Source organism: Zeugodacus cucurbitae, chromosome 2, assembly GCF_028554725.1.
Source record: "Zeugodacus cucurbitae isolate PBARC_wt_2022May chromosome 2, idZeuCucr1.2, whole genome shotgun sequence".
In the NCBI taxonomy this organism is placed as follows: domain Eukaryota; kingdom Metazoa; phylum Arthropoda; class Insecta; order Diptera; family Tephritidae; genus Zeugodacus; species Zeugodacus cucurbitae.
The window spans coordinates 77,569,520-77,587,929 of NC_071667.1; the positions used below are offsets into that span (position 1 = coordinate 77,569,520).

The following is an 18,410-nucleotide window of genomic DNA, read 5'->3' on the forward strand; positions in this document are numbered from 1 at the left end:
TTTGGGGAATCGATTTGTTTTTATTTCACATTTCTATTTATACAAATCTGTTTACTATAAATGATACCATCAATTATCAAATTTAAATATTTATTACGCGACTCAGTTTCTGAATACGATTCAGCAACAGATCACCCTGCTTGATTGTGGCCTGATATTGCCAGTTCTTGTTATCGGGACGATTAGTTTCGACGATGCCACCGACACGGTCCACCTTTGCGTGCAGCCGCCCAGCAGCAATGAATCGTGACAATTCTTGATCAATATAATCTACATCCACTCCGAATGCCTCAGCCATGTACTGCAATGTTAACGAACGATAGGACTCAAGCAACTGCGTGTATGCTAGGATACGCATTTCACGCACATAATAGCGATAGTGAGGATATGCTAGGTAGTCACTGCGTAATACTAGTTCTACATCAGCCAAATGTTTGAAGAATTCGGCATAATGACAGTTGTATAGCGCGAAAAGATATTCTTTTACATCTGGTAGGCCATGCAATACTTCCTGAATTTCTGCGCCTTTGACAACTTTGTCCCGCAATTCATTGCGTGGTAGAGAAATCATTGCTACGTACACGGTATAACGTACAAAGGTTGGGTAATCCATCAGTTCATAGGAGGTGAATGTGCTTACTGTATCCAAGAAGAAATTAGCAGCAGCTTTGAAATCGCGCACTGCGACTGAGTATATACCTTGATACACCTTTAATCGATTGCGGCGATCCCAGTCGCCACCTTCTTCAATAAGGTATTTGGCCTTATCAATGTTTCGTGTGATTAAATCATGGTCTAGGTAGAAAAGACCAAGTCGGATGAGGTGAAATATTATATCTAAACGATGTCCAAGCGAAACCGTTTTTTCATATGTTTTCCGGAAGGCTGTTTCGGCAGCAGTTTTGTCTCCGATTCGACACAAATATTCAGACTTCTTCAAATTTGCTTCGCGCACTTCCATTTCACCCAAATTCTTTTCTGCATCTTCTATAGCTTCATCCAATTTAGTTAATTCTAAACGGTTCTGTTCACGCATATGAGCGAGCAGATCCTTATCAACTGGCCAATTCAGCTCCAAACAAATATGTTCATACCAAGGAGCCATATTGTCAGCACGTACTGCATCTAGTAGTTTTGCTTTCAAGGCAGCATCTTGTTTATGCTCCGGCAATGACAACAGAAACTTGAATTGTGCTAATTCGAGCTTTGGGTTCTTCTCCAAACCTTCTTCTTCCAAGTTTTCGACAGGCATTTTTGTTAATTAATTGTTAAATAAAGAAATTACAATTCACAAATTAACTCGCCTCTATCACACTAAAATATATTTTTTGTTATTCAAGCCGCAAAGTCATGCACAGCAAAGTTGGCTGCTGTTGATTGGATGCGTTCATGTCGCTTCTTACATTATTTTGTTTTAATTTTTGATTGAAATGTTTTGTTTATCAATTTTTTTTCAAACTAACCAAAGTTAGTTTAGATAATTTTTAAACTAATTAATAAGCTTAAACAATATTAAGTGTTCTATTAAATAATATTAAAGACAAAGTAATATATTTACCAAAATGCAACTATGGATTGCAAGGCGAATTCGGTGACAGCTGTCAAGAGTACTGAAAAAGAGGGTGTTGATCGATAATCAGAGAAAAGTGAAAAATTAATAAACTTATCTTTAATAGGCGTATTGTGTTAATTGATTATCTTAAAGAAATTAGAAACTTCTTCTATCAGAAATGATTGGTGGATTATTTGTATATAATCACAAGGGGGAGGTGTTGATTAGTCGTGTATATCGTGATGATATTGGTCGTAATGCAGTGGATGCTTTTCGTGTCAACGTCATCCATGCAAGACAGCAAGTGCGTTCCCCGGTGACAAATATCGCACGGACCAGCTTCTTTCATATTAAGGTATTTGTTCTAACTTAATTTTCAAGGCCTATTTCATTTCAACAAGAACTTTTTTAGCGTGCTAATATCTGGCTGGCTGCAGTCACTAAGCAAAATGTGAACGCAGCAATGGTATTTGAATTCCTATTAAAAATAATAGAAGTGATGCAGTCATACTTTGGTAAAATTTCCGAAGAGAATATTAAGAACAACTTCGTTCTCATATATGAACTGCTCGACGAGATTCTCGATTTTGGCTATCCGCAGAACACGGACCCGGGCACGCTGAAGACGTTCATCACGCAACAGGGTATCAAATCGGCTACAAAGGAGGAACAAATGCAAATCACCTCACAAGTAACCGGTCAAATCGGTTGGCGACGTGAAGGAATTAAATACCGTCGCAATGAACTTTTCCTCGACGTGTTGGAGTACGTGAATCTGCTGATGAGCCCTCAGGGGCAAGTGCTCTCTGCCCATGTTGCTGGAAAAGTGGTTATGAAGTCTTATCTTTCGGGTATGTTTTGCCTCATATATGTATTTAAAAATGTTTTAAACTTATAAGATACATTTTTTTTTCGTAAAAACAGGTATGCCGGAATGTAAATTTGGTATTAACGATAAAATAGTGATGGAATCCAAAGGACGTGGCATTGGTGGTAACTCGGAGGCGGAAACTTCGCGTTCGGGTAAACCAGTTGTCGTCATCGACGATTGTCAGTTTCACCAATGTGTTAAATTGAGCAAATTCGAAACCGAACACTCCATTAGTTTTATACCACCTGATGGCGAATTTGAGCTCATGCGCTATCGTACCACAAAAGATATTTCATTGCCATTCCGGGTCATTCCACTTGTACGTGAAGTTGGCCGCACCAAAATGGAAGTTAAAGTAGTACTGAAATCGAATTTCAAACCCTCACTGTTGGGTCAGAAAATTGAAGTGAAAATTCCCACACCATTGAATACTTCTGGTGTGCAGTTGATTTGCTTAAAGGGCAAAGCCAAATATAAAGCCTCGGATAATGCAATTGTTTGGAAAATCAAGCGTATGGCGGGCATGAAGGAGACACAACTATCAGCAGAAATCGAATTACTAGAAACAGATACAAAGAAGAAATGGACACGCCCACCCATTTCTATGAATTTCGAAGTACCATTCGCGCCATCTGGCTTTAAAGTACGCTATTTAAAGGTGTTCGAACCAAAGCTTAATTACTCCGATCACGATGTGGTCAAATGGGTGCGATACATTGGTCGCAGTGGTCTTTATGAAACGCGCTGTTAAACAGTTCATTGGTAAAGTCGCGTAGCAGAATAATGAATTTTCCGATTGGTATTCTCAATCAAATTGTACACATTATATTCCACACTAGTTCTATAATGTATGTATATCCATCATTACCTACATATATATATGCATATTAATTATAATTTAATCACAACTGCTATAAACTAAATTTGTAACGTTGCTTTTGGCACAACATATGTATGTATATTCCTCAATTTTATACCTATTATATTATTAAAATTATTTTATATTTTTTCCAATAATAACGCTAACTTTTTAAGCGTTTCTTTATAACGAACAATTATGTAAATGCTGGACTGAAGATTTTTATTACTTTTGTTTATTCAGATCAATACTAATGAAATCGTTTTCAAAAAACCCTGAACAGAACATGCTCCAAAAAAAAATACGGTTAACAGACAACAACAACAAGAAACAGTAAACCAACTTAAGATCATAGCATTGTAAAATTTGGTCTCAATGTGGAGCATTGGAAGTTTGTGCTGGCACGTCTACTCAAAAATATGTATTAACTCAGTTCAATAATTGTCTAGCCTGTTAGTAAACAATTAAAGCAACTTCTCATTTTTCTGTTGTATAAGTATAAACATATATGTAGACCTATGTAGGATAATAAAATCATTCAAGTACACAAAACTCGAACATATAGAAATATTATAATTATGTTAAACGTGTTGAATTGATAGTTATGACAAATAAATATTAAATATTATTCAAAAAATCGGATATTTTTAATTATCTTTTGTAGCCCGTGAAATTAATGCATGCAGTAAGTATTAATGTGATCGATGTGTGTATAAATGTATACATATATTGTATCTGTTCTTCCTTTTCCGTTTTGTTTTGATAAACACTTCGTCACTCATATATACATACCAATACAATTAGAGGTCGTATTTTAACATTAACATTTTAATGTTATACTACTCGATGAATAAGAGTGATTTGGCAAAATTAATTGCTTAAATGCTTCAATAATATTTTGGAGGAGTTTTTATTTAGTTGATAACTTGATTACAACAAATATCAGTATACATATGTATAATTGCAATTTTTGGACACTCATACATTACCATAGAGCGATAAGAGTGTTAAAAAATTACAAATAGATAGCGTTATCAGCACTTGCAGTATTTAGTGTGATTTAACAAATCGAACCCAAAGATATGCAGGCACTGATAAATACAGGAATTATAAATGTACACTTTGTCTATACCGGCAGTCAGTCAAATTCAAGCAAATAGTTGAGGTAGACACAAAATGAATTCGAGCGGCATAATTCCAGACATTATTGATGCTAGTCCTAAAGCGCTAGTGCAGGTAATTATAAAACTTCATTGCTAACAACATCCAAATTAATTATATTTTTTTGAAAACCACATAATAGCTCTCTTATCCAAGTGGTGTGAAAGTTGAACCCGGTAAAGAACTAACACCCACTCAAGTAAAGGATCAACCCACAGCTAGTTGGGAGGCAGAAGACGATGCCCTATATACCTTGTTCATGGTAGACCCCGATGCACCATCCCGTGCCGAGCCGACGTACCGTGAAATTTTACACTGGTTGGTTGTTAATATTCCGGGCAATAAAGTAGCTGACGGCCAAACTATTGCCGAATATATTGGTTCCGGTCCACCAGAGGGCTCTGGCTTGCACCGTTATGTTTTCTTAGTATTCAAGCAGGCGGGCAAGATTGAAGCTACGCAATTCATACCAAAAACGTGAGTCGAACACTATCTTCACATACATATAATGAAGTATATCATATTATGCAATAATTTAAAATATTTAATTATTTTATATGTATGTGTGCAGGTCTCGTGAAGGTCGTGTTAGTGTGAAGACAAGAGATTACATTGCGAAATACAATTTGGGTGATCCGATCGCTGGAAACTTTTATCAGGCTCAATACGATGATTACGTGCCGATATTAAAAGCACAATTATCTTAATTAATTACACAAACAAATAATTAAAAATATAGAAACATATCAACTTTATTATATTTTTATATGTGCATGTAATTATAAATATACAATACATATATAAAAAATAAATAAATAATAAAAAATATGTGGACATAAAATGTTTCACTTTTCACTTAAAAACTAAACAATATTTAAAATATCAATATTTACTAAATAAAATTCGTTTAGCGTGTGTTTACAATAAGTTAGCGAATATACATACATATGTCAAATTACTTTTGCGACAAGAAATTAGCTACCAATTTATTAAATTCGTCTGCATAACGTAGATGAATATTATGTTTGCCCTCGGGGAACTCATAATATCTAAAAACAAAAAAATATAAATACATATGTATTAATTTAAAATCAATATAATACATTATCAACTAGAAATTATAGGAAATACAAATTTCCAAAGACTTACTGGCAGTTGCTTATGCGTTCTCTTAAATATGGTATGTGCTCATCGGCAATCACTGGATCCTTCTTTCCATGTAATATAAAAGTTGGTGCTTTTATTTGTGTTACTTCAGTGCAACAAAAGTCTCCTTTACGCTCTTTATAAATTGCAACTACAGCATCGACCCAAGCAGACCACAATTTTGGGAATCCCTCTACACCATATACTTTCTCCATTGGTTCACGCATTCGTGGTGACCACTTCTGCACATCTCGTATAGCTGTAAAATATATTAACAACATTAAGATTTGATTTATCGTGTAAAATATTATTGTGTATTTTGCCTTTCATTGCTTTCTCCTCTTCGGCATTCAAATAAGCACCAGCACCCCATATCACCAATTTCTCGACACATTCAACAAAGCGCCCCGCCACAATGATACCCGTTATACCGCCATCACTCCAACCGACTATAGAAAATTTGGGTCTTCCCAAAGCATGCATCAGTTCTACGGCACAGCGTGCATCGTTTTGGAAAAAGTCCAGATCGAAGTGTCGCTCCGGCGGTTGTGACTTTCCATAACCGGGTGGATCCCATGCGATTATTGTGTGGTTTGGCAGCAGCTCAGGCAGTTTTTCAATTTGCGGCTTAAAGTCTGTCCAAGCAGTGCCAAGTGCACCAGGCATTAACAATACGTTTTTGTCACCTTTGCCCGTTTGTACATAATTGATGGTGATGCCGTCGCTAAGTTTCACTTTCGTTTCTATATGATTATAGCGTTGCATTACAGCACAATTGACCAACGGCTTCAGAATCCGGTTATACAGAGCTGGACGTAATTGGAGCATTATGCAATGAGAGGTAATTATTTAGAGTAAAAATATCCAGTGGCTTGATGATACAAAAAATTAAAAAATAACCAATACAAAGAAACAATAACACCAAACAGGTGATTCTTATCGGCAAATGCCGGCACTAATCGATGATTTATCGATCATACAGCTGTTGTTTTTAGCTACCGGCCGGTTTGCTGATAAGCGTTGGGAATAAAAAATTAGTAATGATAATTAGTAAGTTGCCGTTAAAATAATTAATATAACCTTAACTAAATTTACTTAATTAAACATAATAATTTTTCACATTTGATGATTTGGTTTTTTTTACTTGAGAAGATGAACATTAGCATAGTAGACACTGATTATTTGAAAATATGGATCACATTGGCTTTTTATTAATATATTTTTTTCGATACCTTCCATCTTATAGCTCAATATGTATAAAAATAGTAAATTTATTTTCTTTTTTTTCGAATATTATAATACAAGTGTATATGTAAGGATAGCATACAAATTAGAGAAGTATTTCCGGTTACTAAACATGCAATATAAATTTATTTTTAATGAATTTGCTTATTTTTTGGTGCTTTTTCGATTCGACAGCAGGTGGGGGTATACACATTCATACATACATACACAAGTAATATTGGTGGAATTGATTGCTTATCTCTTAATACGATGTGAAGTACACTCTGTATGATTTGCAAAATGTTAATATACTGTTATTAGTAGAATGAGTAAACTTCAGATACTGTTAAGGTAGTTTTTTCATGGTTCACATTGCAACAACAAATAATAGAATTAATTGTTACCAAAATATGGTCATTTTGAAAATGGAAGGTTATGAATTAATGACTCCGGTTTATAAAAAAAATAATTTTAGTGGAAAAAAATTTTGAACTGTTGCGGAATAAATTGGCTCTACACCATCAGGAGGCATTGGCTTGCACCGTTATGTTTTCTTAGTCTTCTAACAGTCGGGCAATTAATATCAAGAACGTGAGTAAAAGACTATCTTCATACATATGTATCTAATATTATATTATTATGCCGTATTGGAAAATATTTAATTTATTTATGTATGTATGCAGGTCTCGTGAAGGTCGTTTTAGTGTGAAGACAAAAGATTACATTGCGAAATACAGTTTGGGTGACCCGATTGCTGAAAATTTTTATGAGGCGCATAAACAAATAATTAAAAATATAGAAATATATTCACTTTATTACATGTTATATATGATATAAAATACTAATAATAAACAAACAATAAAAAATATATTGAAATAATATGTTTCCCTTTTCACTTAAAAACTAAATAATATTTAAAATATCATTATTTGCTGAAGATCCTTTATCACAATTAAATTCGTTGAATGTGGTTACAATAAATCAACGGGGATTCATATTTAAAATTATAGGATGTTCGAATAACTTGTATAAGGTGTTTGACTACAGTTAGGACTTTTGTGACAAAAAGTTGGCTACCAATTTATTGAATTCGTCTGCATAACGTAGTTGAATATTATGTTTGCCCTCAGGGAACTCATAATATCTAAAAATAAAAAATATACATACATATGTATTAATTTTAAATCAATATAATACATTATCAACTAGAAATTATAAGAAATACAAATTTTCAAAGACTCTTACTGGCAATTATTTATACGTTCCCTTAAATATGGTATGTGTTCGGCAGCAACCATTGGATCCTTCTTTCCATGTAATATAAAAGTTGGTGCTTTTATTTGTGTTACTTCAGTGCTGCAAAAATCTCCTTTACGTTCTTTATAAATTGCAACTACAGCATCGACCCAAGCAGACAACAGTTTTGAGAATCCTTCCACACCATATACTTTCTCCATTGGTTCACGCATTCGTGGTGACCACTTCTGCACATCTCGTATAGCTGTGAAATACATTAATAAGAAGTAAGAAATGATTTATCGTGTAAAATATTATTGTCTATTTTACCTGTTATTGCTTTCACCTCTTCGGCATTCAAATAAGCACCAGCACCCCATATCACCAATTTCTCGACACATTCAACAAAGCGTCCCGCTACAATAAGACCCGTTACACCGCCATCACTCCAACCGACTATAGAAAATTTGGGTCTTCCCAAAGCACGCATCAGTTCCACGGCACAGCGCGCATCGTTTTGGAAATAGTCAACATCAAAGTATCGCTCCAGCGGTTGTGATTTTCCATAACCGGGTGGATCCCATGCGATTATTGTGTGGTTTGGCAGCAGCTCAGGCAGTTTTTCAATTTGCGGCTTAAAGTCTGTCCAAGCAGTGCCAAGTGCACCAGGCATTAACAATACGCTTTCGTCACCTTTGCCCGTTTGTACATAATTGATGGTGATGCCGTCGCTAAGTTTCACTTTCGTTTCTATATGATTATTGCGTTGCATTACAGCACAATTGACCAACGGCTTCAGAATCCGGTTATACAAAGCTGGACGTAACTGGAGCATTATGCAATAGGAAGTAATTCTATAGTGAAAATTACATCCAGTGCCTTGTTGATCAAAAAAATTAAAATACAAAGAAACAATAACAGCAAACAGGAGATTTTGATCAACAAATGTCGGCACTAGCCGATGATTTATCGATCATACAGCTGTTGTTTTTAGTTACCGGCCGGTTTGCTGATAAGCGGTAGAAATAAAAAAGAGTAATGACATTTGGTAAGTTGCCGTTAAAATAATTAATGTAACCTTAACTTAATTTACTTAATTAAACGAAAAAATATTATCGCATTTGATGATTTGTTGTTGTATAATTTGATATTTTTTTACTTGAAATGATAAACATTTGTATACACTGGTTATTTTAAAATATGGATCATATTGGCTTTTTAATTACAATTTTTTTCGATATCTCCCATCTTATAGTTCAATATGAATATAAATATTATTTAAGTATTCAATTTTAATTTATTTTCTTTTTTTTCGAATATTATAATACAAGTGTATATGTAAGGATAGCATACAAATTAGAGAAGTATTTCCGGTTACTAAACATGCAATATAAATTTATTTTTAATGAATTTGCTTATTTTTGGTGCTTTTTCGATTCGACAGCAGGTGGGGGTATACACATTCATACATACATACACAAGTAATATTGGTGGAATTGATTGCTTATTTCTTAATAGATCTGGGAATAGAGTAGATGTGAAGTGCTCTCAGTATGATTTGCAAAATGTTAATGTACTGTTATTAGTGAATGAGTAAACATCAGGTACTGTTAGGTATTTTTTTAATGGTGCGATTGCAACAACATTTAAACGAATTACTGTCACTATGGTGATTTTGAATAAAAAATGAATTAATGACTTAGGTTTATTAAAAAAAATCATTTTAATGTAAAAATATTTTGTACAAGCAAGGTACGGTTAAGTGTGAGTGTAACCAAAAGGACTCGAATTGATTCTGATCGGTGATAAGAACAGCTTTTGAGAATTTTGTATTATTGAGAAATGCACTGATATTGAATTTTTTAAGAATCTAATAACATATCATATCGAAAACGTGAGTAAAGTACTAAGTGAGTAGGTTATATTATTTAATAAATAAAAATATATCTATTTTATGTTATTTGTTTGCATGCAGGTGCCGCGAAGGTCGTATTAGTGTGAAGACAAGAAATTACTTTGCGAAATACAATTTATGTGTTACGATCGATAATAACTTTATTAGGCGCAACACGATGATGATATGCTATTGAAAGTGAAAGCACAAATTCATAAATATAAATATACCCACTTTATTATATTTTATATGCAAGTGATTAAATATATAAAATAAACAAACAATAAAAAATATGTTGACATAAAATGTTTCACCTTTCACTTAAAAACTAAATAATGTTTAAAATATCATTATTTGTTGAAGATCCCTCACCGCAATCAAATTCGTTCAGTTCACAATAAGTCAGCGGAGGTACAAATTTAAAATTATAGGATATTCGAATAACTTGTATAAGATGTTTAACTACCACTTAGGACTGTGACAAGAAGTCGGCTACCACTTTATTGAACTTGTCTGCGTAACGTAGATGAACATTATGTTTGCCCTCGGGGAACTCATAATATCTAAAAATACCAAAAAAAGTAAAATAAAATATTTGTATGAATTAGTTTTAAATCGTTAGCAATCGATACATATATTATCAACTAGAAACTATAAGAAATACAAATTTTCAAAGACTCTTACTGGCAATTGTTTATACGTTCCCTTAAATATGGTATGTGTTCGGCAGCAATCATTAGATCCTTCTTTCCATGTAATATAAAAGTTGGCGCTTTTATTTGTGTTACTTCAGTGCAACAAAAGTCTCCTTTACGCTCTTTATAAATTGCAACTACAGCATCGACCCAAGCAGACCACAATTTCGGGAATTCCCTCACACCATATACTTTCTCTATCTGTTCGCGCATTCGTGGTGACCATTTCTGCACATCTCGCAGAGCTTTAAAATACATTAATAGCATTAAGAAATGATTTATCGTGTAACATTATTATTGTGTAATTTACCATTCAATGCTTTCTCCTCTTCGGCATTCAAATAAGCACCAGCACCCCATATCACCAATTTCTCGACACATTCAACAAAGCGCCCCGCCACAATGATACCCGTTATACCGCCATCACTCCAACCGAGTATAGAAAATTTGGGTCTTCCCAAAGCACGCATCAGTTCTACGGCACAGCGTGCATCGTTTTGGAAAAAGTCCAGATCGAAGTGACGCTCGGGCGGTTGTGACTTTCCGTAACCGGGTGGATCCCATGCGATTATTGTGTGGTTTGGCAGCAGCTCAGGCAGTTTCTCAATTTGCGGTCCCAAATGTGTCCAGCCAGTGCCAAGTGCTCCAGGCATTAGCAGTAAGCTTTTGTCACCTTTGCCCCTTTGTACATAATGGATGGTGATGCCGTCGCTAAGTTTCACTTTCGTTTCTATGTGATTACTGCGTTGCATTACAGCACAATTGACCAATGGCTTCAGAATCCGGTTATAGAGAGCTGGACGTAACTGGAGCATTATGTAATAGGAAGTAATTCTATAGCGCACAAATTATATCCAGTGCCTTGATGATCAAAGCAAAATTTAAACAAGTAAGGAAGGGCTAAGTTCGAGTGTAACCGAACATTTAATACTCTTTCCATTATTAAAATAGCACACATATATAGGTATAGAGTCCGAATGTATATTATATATGGGCTATGGAAATTGCAGAAGGAAGTCCACTTATGGGTCAAAACCATATCTCAGAAACTACTCGACCGATTCGAATGAACCACGACAACTTCCCGTGTAACTCAAATTTGAACTCCAACTGATTCCTTCACATTATAATGTATACATAAGGAACCGATGAAGATAGCGGAATAAAACTTTACTAAATTGTATATCATCTGTGGCTTCACTTGTTAAATAATTGTCAAAATCGGACTATAACTTTTCAAAGCCCCGAATATCGAATATGAAGAATTCTGTGCCCCATTGTAATTTTTCACCGAAAAATTCGATAAATCTCTCAGGTATCTTAATTTAATTCAAATATGTTTTCTTCTAATAGTGTGTCTCTGTACCAGAAATGTTTAAAATCGGGTTATAACTTCCCTTAGCTCTCATATACCTAATTATAGGATTTTCAAATTGGATCAAATTGTGTGTTATCTTAATAAAAATATATCAATAAATTGCGAGAGTATAAAATTTTCGGATGCATTCGAACTTAGCCTTTCCTTACTTGTTACTCATGTTATCGTTTGCACGGACTGATGAAAGGTCTGCAATCCAGAGTACAACTTCAGTCATCATCCTGATCATTACCCCATATTTAACTCTTTTATTTCTGCGTGACACAAACAACCGTAAGGTGAACAAAACTGTAATACTCTGTGCAACATGTTGCGAGAGTATAAAAATGACTAATGCAAAGAAACAATAACACCAAACAGGTGATTTTGATCAAGAAATGCTGGCACTAGCTGATGATTTATCGATCACACAGCTGTTATCAATTGTTCTTAGACACCGGCCGATTTGCTAATAAGCGTTGGGTATAAAAAATAGTAATGATAGTTAAGTAAGTTGCTGATAACATAATTAATGTTAGCTTAAGTTAATTTCCTTATCAAATTAAAAAGTTTTTAAAAGCGATATAAAGTTGCCCCCTCGAAATAGCGAATTAATTTTCTCAAAGAGCCTCAGTCGAATTAAATATTTTTGGAAGAAATTTCAAAATAGTTGAAGGTCAGTTTTAATATTTTTTGGACAAAGCATAAAGCACAGGCACTTTATCAAATTTGTCGCATTTGACGATACAGGTCGATAAAAGAGTTTTACGATTTCACTTTATGGTAAAGCAGTTTAGCGACGGAATCAATGATTGCATGAACATTTTCGACCGAAAATCTTTAACGTATCGAAATCGAATACGCTGAAGATTCAATGATTAGGCCCAATATATAACCACTTCTTTACACCCAAACATATATAATAAGAGAGATAAGAGAGTTGTTAGAGTAAAATTGTAAATAGATACTGTTATCAGTATTTATATGCAGTTGAAATCAAGAAAACAGCTAAGGTAGACACAAAATGAATTCGAGTGGCATAATTCCAGACATCATTGATAATAGCCCTAAAACGCTGGTGCAGGTAATTAATAACTTCTATCACTAACAATATCAAAATTCATTTAATTTCTTAAAAATATTTGTATCAGCTCTGTTATCCAAGAAAGTTAAAGCCGGTAGGGAATTAACGCCCACTCAGGTTAAGTATCAACCCACAGCCAGTTGGGAGGCGGAAGATGATGCCCTGTATACTCTGTTTATGTTAGACGTCGATCCACTATCACTTGTCGATCGCGAAATTTTACACTGGTTGATTATTAATATTCCGGGCAATAAAGTGACCGAAGGTCAAACTGTTGCGGAATATATAGGCTCTGCATCATCGCAGGGCACTGGCTTGCACCGTTATGTTTTTTTAGTCTTTAAGCAGGCGGGCAACATTGAAACTACGCAATTCATAACAAAAACGTGAGTGAAACACTATATTCACATTCATATACATATATAATGCAGTATGTTATATTATCAAAAATTTAAAATATTTTTTTTTTTAAATTTATTTGTTTCCATGCAGGTGCCGCGAAGGTCGTATTAGTGTGAAGACAAGAGATTACATTGCGAAATATAATTTAGGTGATCCCATCGCTGGAAACTTTTATCAGGCGCAATACGATGATTATGTGCCGATATTAAAAGCGCAATTTTCTTAGCTAATTACACAAATAAAATAATAAGAAAAATTTGCAATTCTTTATTAAATAATATTTATTAATGGTTTCTTTGACTCTTTTAATAAATAATAATTAATTATTTGTAATTAATTGTTTGCAGTACTATTAATTGTTTTGATTTCAAAATATTAAATAGCTTTATAGAAACTCCTTAAACTAATAAATTGTTAATTTAAATGTTTAACCAGTTATATCGTTTTTTTGTACGTTTACGATATGTCACAACTCAAAATTCCGTTATAAGCAAAGCTCTGTAATTACTGACATGCGCATTCGAGTGATAAACATTTGTGTAATCTGCAACGTTTTTAACCAAAGTGCGAGCTCTGTATAAAAATCGCTGGAATTAAAAGAAATTGTAACGAAAAATAGTGATAAATAAATTGAAATTAAATTAAACTTCAAATTAATCAAATATTATATTCCAAAGTTAAAAGTTGAAAGTACAAAGTTTTCATTTCGCATTTATTGAAGCAGCAAAATCGAGCTTTTTCTTTCTTTTTTCTGAGCAAATGAAGTGCGGAATTTTTCTAGGCTCATTTTGTTAAAGAATTTCAGGTCGTAAATTGTTTTATGTGCTGGTATTTCGTTAGTTTATGCTCATAATTACAGCCTTGATAGGAATGTCATTAAATTTTATAAGTGAAAAAATAAATTTTATTATGGCTAATAAGCGCTGTTGGTAATATGTTTCTATGCTTTAAAATGCACTTGCATAAAAAAAAGTTAATATAAATTGAAGTGGAAGTGCTGTTATCCGGGAACATGCTTTGGTGCATAATTGTTGTTGGTGGTGTAAAACTTTTGCAATGAATTTGAAATCGGCATAATTTATAACGTAGTAAATTTGTATAGAATGCAAATGCTTAAATTAAGACATGTCCAAGTACATACCGTTTGTATATTGTATATGTACATATGTATATGTATGTGTGTATGTAAATGTACGAGTACTGCTGATATACTAGGGTGGTCAATTGCGTTAGACCAAATTTTTTTTAACCATATTAGTACTTCTATTTGTATTTCTATATTCTGTATTATATCACGAATAATGAGGAACGCAGTATTCCGATCATATTTTTGCATTGAATATTATTATGAGTGGCGTAGAGTATTGAATTTCAAGCAATTAACATTTTTTTATTAAAATCAATCAATATTTTTACCATCCATTTTAAAGAACTTATTTATAAACATTACAAAAATACATAAATAAATGAAAAATAAATAAAAAAAGTCAAAAATTAAAAAAAAAATAGCAGCTGATTCTCAAAAAATTGACACGTGACCATACCCACGATTCCAAACCTTTTTTTTTAAGAAAAACAAAAAAACATGATTAATCTAGAGTAATGTTGCTATTGTTAGAACTACGGATAGTTTACAATTTTTTACATAAAATAGCGACTGCCTGTGAAAAAGCCACAATTTTTGTGCCCCTTTTTTGACTTTTTCGATTTAGGGGTTAAGCTAATTTCAGCGACCAGTGTCTCATAGGGAAATTCTAGGTGAATCGGTTAATAGAACTTTAGAAATCGTGGGTATCATTTTGAAAAAGAGGGTTTCGAGAAAAACGCGTTTAAAGTTTCACGTCAGGCCGAGCTAGTTTGGACTCCGCGCCCGGAATATATCCCCAAAAATAATTCAATTCTTGAAAAATTCTTCTGTAGACGTACATATTCTGTAACAAAAAATTTTAATTTAATTTAACAAAAAAAAACATTTTTTTTCTATACCTAAATAACCCGATTAAACTGCTGTTTATCCAGACTTCTTTGATTCATAAAAAATTCGAACTCATCGAAATAGCTGGTTGCAATAACAACGGTTTTGAAAATCTCCACATTTACAAGAAAATAATAATTTAGTACTTTTTTATTGAAATCGATAACGTTCCGACTATATTTGCTAATTATTTTTTTTTTAATTTTTTCGAAATTCATAAATTATAAATTCTTTTAAATAAATGCTCACCCTAATGCCTATAACATGCATACATATACACATGCAATTGCATACACTCGTACATGCAGGTTATGAACCTCTCTGCTTGTTGGCCATGCACTGGACTCTTTTCTCCACTTGTGAGTGAGTGTCAACCGCCGAAAACGGATGTGTGTGGGAGTAAACATATGCATACACACATACAAACATGCATATGCATGTATAAATCAAAATTGATGTGAATTGTAGGCAAAAATTACTACGAGCATGAATGAGTATATGCGTGTGTGTGTGTGTGTGCAAATATGTGGGTGTAAATTTGTGTTGCCTACATTTGGCCGCTACCACAACGCCTCATAAAGACGTCAAAGTAAAGCTCAACTCTCGACTACTATATGGTGTAACGGTATGCTGACACGACCAACAGCAATACCAACAACAATAACGCCAACACTACACGACGACGACGAGCAATTTTCGTATTTTTCTTTGCTTTATTTTGTGAATAGAACGAAATGAGCTTTTCACATTATGTCCTCTATAGCCGAAACTTGGAGAGCATGTACATGAGTGTACCTGTGTGTGTGTGTGCGCGTGTGAATGTTAAGATCCCGTTGAAAACTCTACGCAGGAATACACAGGGCAGAAAATTGCAGTCTAGTTTCGTCGCGATTGCAGTGTGGATCGATAATAGAACAAAAATTGGCCGAGGTGAAATGTGAAAATTGTGGAAAAAATTATTTAATAGAAAATCCTTCAGTTGCAGAATAAGCAAAAATACAAATATACTAAGTGTGAGTTATTGAGTTGTAATAAATATAATGAAAATAGCAAATGTGCTGATATTTAAATATATTTAGAAGAAGAAAAAATGTAATTGAAAATCCGCTTAAAGTGAAAAGAAAAGAAATTCCGAATTGCGTATACTAAGTATGAAAATTTTTCCTTGGTCCACACAGGAGCAGCAGTGAGTACTTAAGGACATGAAAAGTGGCACTTCAGTAGTGCGTACGTGTAAGCGTGTGTGCGTGTTTTATGGGCAAAAATCAATGGAAAATTTTTAATTCAACCAACTTAAGTGCTCTATAGATCATTTGTGTGACGAAAACTAATAATAATAAATTTGCTATAAACAAATTGTGTACTAAGCTGCTGTGTAGTAATGCTAAAAAATTTCTGTGTGAAAATTTTGCTTTGGTAAATTTTTTCACCAATTTTAGTATGTACATGTACTTAGTTTGAGGGGCCAAAATGTTGGCGCACGAAATGTGGCATTGAGCGGTAAGGGTAGACAGCTTGAGCTTTCTACGCATCTCCGCGACCCTCAAAGCCTTTGCCAACACATTGTTGTAACAACCTAAAAACAACAAACATTAGTAGCACTTGAGTGGTCATAGCCGTGTGGCCACTGGTTTTAACAGTAATACTAGTAGGAGCGGTAGTAGGCGCTCACGCAGCTGCTACGAACATTTGGAGGCTAAGTTACTGTGAAATTAATGTGAAAGTGTTAATCGAATTTAATGTGTATCAAATGTTATAGAAAGTGTTAATTAAGCAAAGAAAATACATACAAAAATTAAAAAATAAAAAATACATTTAAATAATAAAAATTTAAATAAAATAAAAAAAAATTAAATAATTAACAATAATTTAAATAAAATAAAAAAGTATAAAAAATAGTAATTGTTATAATTTTAAAAAAGTTGATTGAGCCAAAGAAAATAGAAAAATTAATATACATATAAAATAAAATAAAAAATAAAAAATAGTAATTGTAATATTATTTAATTTTTTAAAAATGTTGAAATAGCATTAAAATGAAAACATATAAATGAAAAAATAAAACTAATTTAAAAAATATAAAAATATTAATTGTTATAATATTTAAGAATTTTAAATAGTTAATTGAACCAAAAAAAAACAGTAAAATTACATAAAAATTAAAATATAAAAAAAAAATAAAAAAAATTTAAAACATAATAATTGCTATACCATTTCAAATATTAATTTTAGGCAGCTCTCTGCTTAATTATAATATTATATTTTTTAACAAATAACAACAATTGTAAAACAGAAATCTCGCCCTCAAATATGCCTTTGTAGGCGATTTACTTTTATAAAAATTAATATTTTATAAATATATGACGAATATATCTTTTACTTCCAGAGAATATAATAATAATTATAATAAAAAAAATGTTGTTAGTAATGCTTTTTGGCTTCTCAAATTGTATAAAATAAACTATGTGTCTAAAGTGTAGTGTTGAAAAGCTTTACGTCACCGCGTATAAATCAAGTATAAAGCAGAATCAATCAAATAGCTAAGCAACCTTATAATAATTAACCAATCAACTACGTAACACCGACCAACCGTCCGCTTCTATTTCGAAAATTACTTAGTTAAAACGTGTAAAAACCAAAAAAAAAAAAAATAAAAAAACTTAGCATACTTATTAGCGCTGCCTGCTACAGTACACCTATGCGCGTTCATATAAACAACAACCAATACAGTGACGAAATCAATGAAAAATTGCGACACATAAAGAAAGAGCGGTATAAATGCTCTGTGTACATAAAAATTGGTGAGAAAAGCTCCGCGAAAGCTTGCACAGCAAAAGAAAATACGAGATAAAACAAACACATGAATTGCTGCGCAAACAAACAAAAATAAAATAAAAATAAGAAAACTAAAATAAAGCATAACCAACGATAGTTGTGTGAGAGAGAGAGAGAGA

At 33.1% G+C, this 18,410-nt stretch overlaps 7 protein-coding genes and 1 long non-coding RNA gene across 8 annotated transcripts; 4 read left to right on the top strand and 4 right to left on the bottom strand.

Annotated features, from left to right (window-relative positions):
- Positions 1 to 1,364, bottom strand: Rpn7 (26S proteasome non-ATPase regulatory subunit 6). The gene has a single exon (XM_011194518.2). The coding sequence runs from the start codon at positions 1,250 to 1,252 to the stop codon at positions 83 to 85; it is 1,170 nt and encodes a 389-aa protein (XP_011192820.1). The 5' UTR covers positions 1,253 to 1,364; the 3' UTR covers positions 1 to 82.
- A 227-nt stretch (positions 1,365 to 1,591) lies between these two features.
- On the top strand, positions 1,592 to 3,704 carry LOC105218747 (AP-2 complex subunit mu). The gene is made up of 3 exons (XM_011194516.3): positions 1,592 to 1,907; positions 1,965 to 2,403; positions 2,477 to 3,704. The coding sequence occupies exons 1-3, from the start codon at positions 1,731 to 1,733 to the stop codon at positions 3,172 to 3,174; spliced, it is 1,314 nt and encodes a 437-aa protein (XP_011192818.1). The 5' UTR covers positions 1,592 to 1,730; the 3' UTR covers positions 3,175 to 3,704.
- A 653-nt stretch (positions 3,705 to 4,357) lies between these two features.
- Positions 4,358 to 5,211, top strand: LOC105218746 (phosphatidylethanolamine-binding protein homolog F40A3.3-like). The gene is made up of 3 exons (XM_011194515.3): positions 4,358 to 4,518; positions 4,586 to 4,920; positions 5,015 to 5,211. The coding sequence occupies exons 1-3, from the start codon at positions 4,459 to 4,461 to the stop codon at positions 5,148 to 5,150; spliced, it is 531 nt and encodes a 176-aa protein (XP_011192817.2). The 5' UTR covers positions 4,358 to 4,458; the 3' UTR covers positions 5,151 to 5,211.
- A 120-nt stretch (positions 5,212 to 5,331) lies between these two features.
- Positions 5,332 to 6,537, bottom strand: LOC105218745 (valacyclovir hydrolase). The gene is made up of 3 exons (XM_011194514.3): positions 5,913 to 6,537; positions 5,593 to 5,848; positions 5,332 to 5,492 (listed from the first exon to the last, which is right to left on the bottom strand). Exons 1-3 carry the CDS (start codon positions 6,415 to 6,417, stop codon positions 5,399 to 5,401), a joined length of 855 nt encoding a protein of 284 aa, XP_011192816.2. The 5' UTR covers positions 6,418 to 6,537; the 3' UTR covers positions 5,332 to 5,398.
- A 65-nt stretch (positions 6,538 to 6,602) lies between these two features.
- LOC114804788 (uncharacterized) lies at positions 6,603 to 7,948 on the top strand. Its single transcript, XR_003752898.2, has 2 exons — positions 6,603 to 7,404; positions 7,497 to 7,948. It is a non-coding gene; the product is annotated as an uncharacterized LOC114804788 (long non-coding RNA).
- LOC105218744 (valacyclovir hydrolase) lies at positions 7,601 to 9,010 on the bottom strand. Its single transcript, XM_011194513.3, has 3 exons — positions 8,380 to 9,010; positions 8,059 to 8,314; positions 7,601 to 7,957 (listed from the first exon to the last, which is right to left on the bottom strand). The coding sequence occupies exons 1-3, from the start codon at positions 8,882 to 8,884 to the stop codon at positions 7,861 to 7,863; spliced, it is 858 nt and encodes a 285-aa protein (XP_011192815.2). The 5' UTR covers positions 8,885 to 9,010; the 3' UTR covers positions 7,601 to 7,860.
- Positions 9,011 to 10,158: 1,148 nt separating this feature from the next.
- Positions 10,159 to 11,539, bottom strand: LOC128919702 (valacyclovir hydrolase-like). Its single transcript, XM_011194511.3, has 3 exons — positions 10,949 to 11,539; positions 10,628 to 10,883; positions 10,159 to 10,506 (listed from the first exon to the last, which is right to left on the bottom strand). The coding sequence occupies exons 1-3, from the start codon at positions 11,451 to 11,453 to the stop codon at positions 10,413 to 10,415; spliced, it is 855 nt and encodes a 284-aa protein (XP_011192813.2). The 5' UTR covers positions 11,454 to 11,539; the 3' UTR covers positions 10,159 to 10,412.
- A 1,362-nt stretch (positions 11,540 to 12,901) lies between these two features.
- On the top strand, positions 12,902 to 14,171 carry LOC105218742 (protein D3). The gene is given in 4 exon segments (XM_011194510.3): positions 12,902 to 13,079; positions 13,147 to 13,156; positions 13,159 to 13,465; positions 13,572 to 14,171. Coding segments are annotated over 4 exon segments (513 nt in total). The 5' UTR covers positions 12,902 to 13,019; the 3' UTR covers positions 13,708 to 14,171.
- The last annotated feature ends 4,239 nt before the right edge of the window (positions 14,172 to 18,410 follow it).